Source organism: Numida meleagris, chromosome 1, assembly GCF_002078875.1.
Source record: "Numida meleagris isolate 19003 breed g44 Domestic line chromosome 1, NumMel1.0, whole genome shotgun sequence".
NCBI lineage: Eukaryota > Metazoa > Chordata > Aves > Galliformes > Numididae > Numida > Numida meleagris.
In genome coordinates, this window is record NC_034409.1 from 182,924,409 (window position 1) to 182,932,462 (window position 8,054).

The 8,054-nt window shown below is 47.3% G+C and overlaps 1 protein-coding gene across 1 annotated transcript; it reads left to right on the forward strand.

The window, feature by feature from the left end:
• On the forward strand, positions 5,345–8,048 carry LOC110404060. The gene is made up of 3 exons (XM_021407990.1): positions 5,345–5,356; positions 6,942–7,120; positions 7,504–8,048. Exons 1-3 carry the CDS (start codon positions 5,345–5,347, stop codon positions 8,018–8,020), a joined length of 708 nt encoding a protein of 235 aa, XP_021263665.1. The 3' UTR covers positions 8,021–8,048.

Genomic DNA, 8,054 nt, shown 5'->3' on the forward strand with positions numbered 1-8,054 from the left:
GTCCTTCCATTCTTGCTGCATTGGTCACTTCAAGCTTCCTTTTATTCGTAAAAATAACAGATCAATATATTTTTACTTGTGAAAGAAAAGTTCTGTCTATTGATGCTGAGCTGTATCACTGGGAAGGTAGGAGGTCTTGAGACTTTTTGAAGTAGGAATATTTGGAAAGGTAAGACTGTGTTACACAGGAACATATATGACTTGCATCATACCTTTCTTGTTGCTTGTTATAAATTCGCAAGCAAATCCAACCATTTAGAATAATAGTTACGAGGAAAAGGACCTAAATACAAAGACTTATTTCCCCTCTGAGGAATCACTATAGCTTGTTGCAAGGCAGCAGGGGAAATATTATGCAATCCTGACTATATTTGCAGCACAACAGTCATTCCTCTTTAGAGAGTAGGTGGTGAGTCACATAATAGGCATCATAGGGTCTGAGGCTGGCATAGCCATCTAGGTGAACGCATGGCCCCACAGTGCTCTCTCTGGTGCTGTCTGAGGCAACTTACTGAGATCTTAAATGACAAATTATGTTGTGCAAACATAATGACAACGACTTGCAGCAACTAAAAAAATTAAAAGAATGGATTAATGTGGCCATGCAAGCTAAGCAAGAATTCTTCCAGATAATCTGACAACAGAAAGTAGGAGTTACTTAGAATCATGATGCATGGTTTACCATGGGGCCAGTAGAGTAGACTTTGAAGACTAGGAAGGGTTAGGTACTCTGCTGGCTATTCCGTCCTGGTACTTTGTGCTGCATATAAAGTTAATTTGACATAACCTAAGAGAAGATGCAGGATGCAGGGTTTTGAATACTATTAGGAACTGTTCTTGGATCCTGCAGTATGCACATACTCTTATTAGTCTGTTCCAGCTGAGAAACTCAGTAGAAGGGATGATGCTGTTAACCCTCTAGATTCTTTCTCACAAGTCGCTTTCTCAGAACTAAAACTAAGGATATCTATTTTTCACATATTTATTCATAAGAACTTCTCATGTCCAGGGTACCACTCTACTGGTATCATGCTGACTGGCTAGGCAACTACTGCCTGGCGTTCCACGTAATGGTCAAAATCTGTTGGCTTTTTTTCTGTAGGACTGTAACTTAGGTTTGTTATTCAGTAGCCTTTTTTCAGTGTTCCTGGTAAGTAATGAACTATTTTCATATTTCAAGGGGTTGAAATTCAGCAGTGGGTTTATATGATACAAGAGTGAGCTAATATCAGTTCTCCATTGCACCACGTATATTGCACCTGAGAAATCTCAGTAAAGAGACTGAGACTTGCTCTCAAACTTGTAAGCTTATACTTGAAGATATTATTTTCATACCTTGTCAGTTAGATATGTAAATATTCTAAGATTTTGTATATCATACTTATCTCCCTGGTTACCAAGCTGAGGAAACTTTTCTCCTTCGTTGTCCATCCCTGCTTTTCAGGGAATGTTAGTGAGAACACACCCATCAACTTACAAGAAGTCAGGAATCGGTCTCAAGTGTATCCCTTTTAGGAAAAGCAGTGCCCGTTGATGCCCCAGTTCTTTCTGTTAACAAAATGTCTGCGCTTCTGGTGATACCTTTAACATAATTCATTTGTTGCTACTTGACCCTCATGAAGGAAAACTGGTTTCATAGAATGGCCTGGGTTGAAAAGGACCTCAAAGATCATCGAGTCTCAACCCCCCTGCCGAGTGCAGGGTCGCCAACCACTAGACCAGGCTGCCCAGAGCCACGTCCAGCCTGGCCTTGAACGCCTCCAGGGACGGGGCATCCACAACCTCCCTGGGCAACCTGTTCCAGTGCGTCACCACCCTCCGTGTGAAAAACTTCCTCCTAATATCTAACCTACATCTCCCCTGTCTCAGTTTAAAACCATTCCCCCTTGTCCTATCACTATCCACCCTCACAAACAATCGTTCCCCCTCCTGTTTATACGCTCCCTTCAAGTACTGGAAGGCCACAATGAGGTCTCCCCGGAGCCTTCTCTTCTCCAAACTAAACAAGCCCAGTTCCCTCAACCTTTCCTCATAGGAGAGGTGCTCCAGCCCTCTGATCATCTTGGTCGCCCTCCTCTGAACTCATTCCAAGAGCTCTACATCTTTCTTGTGCCGGGGCCCCCAGGCCTGGACACAGTACTCCAGATGGGGCCTCACAAGAGCCGAGTAGAGGGTAACAATCACCTCCCTCTCCCTGCTGGCCACTCCTCTTTTAATGCAGCCCAGAACATAGTTGGCCTTCTGAGCTGCGAGCGCACACTGCTGGCTCATGTCCAGCTTCTTGTCCACCAGGACCCCCAAGTCCTTCTCCGCAGGGCTGCTTTCAAGTATTTCTTCCCCCGGTCTGTACAAATACCTGGGATTGCCCCAGCCCAAGTGCAGCACCCTGCATTTGGCCTTGTTGAACCTCATTAGGTTCTCATGGGCCCACTTCTCCAGCCTGTCCAGGTCCCTCTGGATGGCTTCCCTTCCTTCCAATGTATCGACTGCACTGCTCAGCTTGGTGTCATCTGCAAACTTGCTGAGGGTGCACTCGATTCCATCGTCTATGTCATTGATAAAGATGTTGAAGAGCACCGGTCCCAAGACTGAGCCTTGGGGAACACCGCTTGTGACCGGCCTCCACCCTGACACAGAACCATTGATCACAACCCTTTGGCTGTGACCTGCCAACCAGTTTGCAAGTACCGCATAATGAAGAGCACTCTCCCAGATCTTCCCAAATAGTCAAAAATTGTGCTGCCTTCTGAATTTTCTGAAAGTTCTAGAGAACCATTTCTGTGTTAAAAATTGCTATTGGAATGAATGGGCACATTTAGAGTAGTATGGTTGGGTTGTGGTTGGACTTGATGATCTTGAAGGTCTTTTCCAACCTGAGCAATTCTGTGATTCTATGATTCTACGATTCTCGTTTCGCCACATTTAAACTGAATGCTACTAAAATCATAAGTACATTTGGGAAATTTTGGCTTGCTAGGTAATCTTAATATTTCAAGAAAACATACATTTTGACTGAAAATGAAAATTAAGAAATTATTCCAGTAGCTAATTTTGATCGTGTACTTTGAGCATTCTTGTATACCTACTGGATCCCAGATGATGTTTCTCACCTCCTCTTTGTTTGCCTAAAACGTTTGTTTGCCTATCTGCTTCTTTCTTGTCCTTGCAGAAAATTTTTTTTTAAGATCTGTTGCTTTTCTTTCTTTAAATGAATTGCAAAAGTTCTTTGGAAGAAAGTGCCTCCACAGGTTGACTGAGTTTCGCCTGTGACATCACTAGTTGGACTCAGAAAATGCCTACTGATTTCTATTTCAGTAGGAAACTGATTACATTGCTTGGCAGGGGGCTGACAAAACGTTTGTGCATGTATCATCTCTCAGACTTTGATGTTTCTCTCACCAAGATAAGAGGAAGTGATAATATTTTTGTGGCTGCTGTTTCACCTGAAGAGCTTCTACAAGGCAGAGAATGTGAAATATCGGTATGTGTTTACGTTTGTCTTCACTTGAAAAAAATCGAAGAATTGTTTAGAAGATCCATGTATGTAAAAATTCAGGTCGGGTTTTCCAGGACAGGCTGTAACTGCTTAGCACTACGTAGCACGTAGTGCACAGAGGGCTCGTCCCAAGAAAGGTTTTCAAGTCCAATTGCGGTAAGAATATTTGTAGTGGAGAAATTCTGCGAATAACAACTAGTGGGAGAGGTCAGAGATCTGACTGTCTTTCATGCTTTCTTTTCCACTTCAGAGACTTTGAGTGGATTTAGTGGGTGAGAGGATATAACGTTTGTTCTGATAGGGCATTTTTAATTGTCTTTAGTTTTTGAAGTCATAGCTCTAATTAAGATAAAGTGCCTGTCTTAATGCAACAATGAGGAGAGATCAGTATGTGATTAGAACTGGAGCAGGTGATTAATGATCATACTTGGAAATTACTTTAGTTCCTGTAGGGTTTCAATCATCTGCTCTAGTTGAAGTTCCGTAGCCTGGGACTATGATAATGATAAAATTCCACACGTTATATTTATGCACAGGATCAGCCTTCCAAACACGATGTACTTCTAGGAAAGAAGGTATGTATTCTATGCCCAGAACTGGCAGGAAGTATGAAGTGTTTCTTTTCCTCTTGTCTCTCTCTTTTCAGAAATAAAGTCATTTGTGGATCAAGCGGGGTGGGAAACTTAGCTAACAGGAGATAGCTGATGCTGTATTTCTTAAATATGGTGAAGACTTCTCCTGTTTCCCAAAAGCAGCTATTTCTAGTAGCTCAGCAGGCAATTACAGGCAATTCCCATGCTTAGCTCTTCTAGTTTACTTTTATTTGGATAAATAAAGGCTTGTAGTTTTATCCTTCTTTAAGTCTTCCTGGATAAACAGAGTGGGTGTGTTAGATAAACACATGCAAATACAGCACCACTCCAAGAGAAACAGCTAGCACACATGAAATACACTTTAAAAAGTTAACTTGCTGATTCTGCTCTGAAAAATAATAAAGATCAATTTCTAACCTGAATGTAGAGACGAGACAAAAGAAGGTAAGAAAACATGGGACAAGGGACAAGCATGAGGAGGATGTGAAGCGGTACTGAAGGAATCTGACAATGCCCCCGTCGTTCCATAAACTTCCCTGATCAGTTTACATGAATTTTGGTATTTTTCTAGGTGATATGGGATGATGTGGGTTTTTGTTGTGTTTTTTTTTTTCTTGTCCTCACTATTTATTAAATAAGATGTAGGCACTGTCTCTTTAGATTTCCCTGGGGACTATATTCTTGGTTAAAAAAACCATGTGTGTTGAAGATGGCTTTTGTACAGTTCACTCAGCGCGATAACGTGTGAGCCTTGTGTCCAGACTTTCAGGGCAAGAAAACTGACCCAGGTGCAGTCAGTTCTGAAGTGTAGCAATGCAGCAGGAGAGCTGTATGGTATAATCAGCATGCCTACAGGTATTTATAGCTGCAGTCATTCCAAATGGCAAAGAATCTTCACTGAAAAGCAAATAGTGGGAACGGCTGAAAACTGAGAGCCCTGATTTGCAGAATTCTCTGCGGCACTGAAACTAAGCATGTGCCACTTCAATGGAGTTAATACAACTGAAGTAATTTGATACATGATTGCTAAACATAGATGAGCAGAGTATGTGCCCGGATTTAAGCATGAACTAATTTTTTTTAAGTGACACTGGTTCAGCACGGTCTTTTCCTTCATGTTTTGGAACGTTAGTGGCACAATGGGACTTCCATGGTGAGCACGAGTGAGTGCTTTGCTGATTTAGAGGGGGGTGCTGACTTAGGAAACCCGGAGCTTCAACAGCAGGAGCAAATTCACACAGAAAAATACTCAAGCATGACCGTTCACGTGAGACTACAACAGCATTTCAAGAGGCCGCATGTTATTGTTGGCAGATGGGGGAAAAAAAAAGTAATCAATTATTCAGGACCTGTTACGTTAATGTTTCATCATGTGCGCCTTAATTAGAATGCATGTGACACGATCACAAGTGATGTCTGACCGTGTTAAGAGCCAGCTGGTTTTATGAAAGCAACGAGCTAGTTCAGAAATGATACTGGTTTCCAGGGGCTGGTAACATTCGGCAGCGTCCCGGACAAAACTTGAACCGCTGAATAATGGGGTTAGGGTATTTCCTCCGCTCAGACAGCAGGGGCAGCATTCGCTGTATATTGGACTTGCTGCGCAGCCCCGCAGCCAGCTGTCTCGCCCAGCGAGCGATCTATATTAAACCACAAAACACACGAGATGCTCTTGGCAAAAAGTGAATCTTAAGCATCTCGAAGTTACAGCTCAGAAATGTATGTTGTGAAAGATGGTTCTCTGAGCCCTACAGCAGCTTGTGGGAGAGGACTCCTGCAGCTCCCCTGGCACCTCCCCGAGCAGCACCGCCGGTTTCACAGTCTCACCACAACCCTGAAGACCTCAGCCGAGACATCATGTAAAGCACCCCTGCTTCTTTTACAGGGGATTTGTGTCACTGTTGCATGGCAGTGACATCTCAGCTATAAGCAGTGAAAAAAAAAAAAAAGCTCTGGAGGGGCCTGAAGCAAAGGCAACATTATCCATTATTTTACAAAGATAAAATTTTCCCTTTTTTTTTTTCCAGTGGTGCCAGCCCATTGTTCTCAACAGATGCATGCTACTGTTACGTATCAAATAATAACCCACTCTTCCTTAGTTGTTCAAGGTTAGACAAAAAAATCCCTTTTTCCTGTTAGCAATAATGCCTTCCTCTGAACGCAGCACATCCCCAAACCTGTCCTTCAGCTGGGAAACAAACTGCGCTGCAACAAACGTAAGTCCAAACACTCAGATCCTGGAAACCCACCTGGAGAGAAGGGGCTCATGCAAACGGTGTGGGGATGTCCCCCATACACCCAGCGCTGTGTATTTTGGGTGAATTTCAAGGAGTGTGTCACTTCACCAATAGTATTCAACGGATTTGTGAGTTTGGAAGGTGAAGGGTTGGCGTTAGGTCCTCCGCATCCTCAGCTTCCCGCTCCCAGGACGCTGAGATGGAACGCGCATGCTTTTCTGATGGGCCCCACTGCAGAACCAAGTTGAGGTTTCACATCAGCTCTGTGTCTCCTTGCGTTTCGGGCCACTTCTATTCCCAGAGTGGTGTCTGGGAACGCAGGCAGCACAGACGTGGCAGCAGCGTGTTGCTCTAACAGACCTGACCGGCTCCCAGCTATTTCTGCATCTCACAGAATCACGGAGCCGTAGGGGTTGGAAGGGACCTCTGGAGATCCCCCAGTCCAACACAGCCCACCTCCAGAACTCCGCCCGCAGGGTCAGATCTCGCAGCGGCCCCAAGGAGGAGCGGGGCAGGAGCAGCGCCGAGCCCGCGGCTTTCCCGGTGTCGGACACCCAAGAAACTCCGCTCGGGGCCGCATCTCCTCCATCCCAACCCTGACCCAGCGCGTGAGAGCGCCCTGTAAGGAACCGCTTGTTTTTCTACCGCCTGTTCCAGAGCGATCCAGCTGGTAGAGTCGCGCACAGCCGCGATATATCGCACGACTCCCTCGCGCTCGCCGCTAGCTCCGGCCAACGGGGGAGGAGGGAGAGCGGCAGGCGGCTCCCCACACCGCCCTCCGGCCCGGCACCCAGGTACGCGGAGCGAGCGCACGGCGAAGGGGGATTTCCTCGGCCCGGTCCCCTGCGCGGCCGCTGGGAGGCTCCGCCGCTCGCCCCGGCCCCGGCGGCGCCGCGCCACCCGCCCCCCGCCCCCGCAGGGCCCGCTCCGAGAGCCCCGCACGCACCGCGGGGCACGGCCGCGGGCTGCGGCGGCGGCGGAGGAGGAGGAGGAGGAGGAGGCGGCGGGAGCGCGGCACGCAGCCGGGGATGGGATATACAAAAACACAAAGGAAAAGCGGCCGGACTGCTCGGGGGGCAGAAGGCTGCAAGTTTGTAAGTGCAACTCTCCGCTTGTGATCGCTGGCTGAAGAGGGGCTTGGTGTTTGTTGGTTTTTTTTTTTTTTTTTTGTCTCCAGCGCGTTTCTTGAAACTGTACTCGAAACTGTTCGCTATCTGGGAGTCTACGGGAAAGTACGCGAGAGGAGTTCTTTGCCTGGGGTTGTAGCTCGCTGCGTTATTGCTAAGGGGGGAAATAAGCACCGAAAGCGCTGCAGCTTTACCCAGCGGCCGCGAGAACCGAACGCACAGCGGCGGGCAGCGCTCCGGGACCCCGCGGAACCCCGCAGCGGCGGACGGGCACAGCCCGAAGAGGGGCGGCGGAGCGAGAGCACAAAGACGGGACCGGGACCGAGCCCAGCCCGGACCGACGGACCGCGGGCTTCACCGCCAAGAACCCAGCGGAACGCCGAACCACACCTCGGGGGCCGGGGCCGCGCTCGGCGGTTCCTTTCCTCGCATCAATTTCCACTTCAAGAAATAACCCCCGCCCGCGCCCGAAATAAAATAAAATCAGTAAACCTGCCCGGTCCCGCTCCTTCCCCGGGGAGCCTTCCTCCGCCCGGCACTTCGTTTTGGAGGCAGCGGCTCCTTTGATTGTTATTTTTCTTCCTCTATCGGACCCCCCCCG

Bases quoted from the DNA above. Each gene is read 5' to 3' on its own strand.
- LOC110404060 (XM_021407990.1), top strand. The intron at 7,121-7,503 runs GTACGCGGAGCG...TTTTGTCTCCAG, and splicing joins CCCTCCGGCCCGGCACCCAG to CGCGTTTCTTGAAACTGTAC.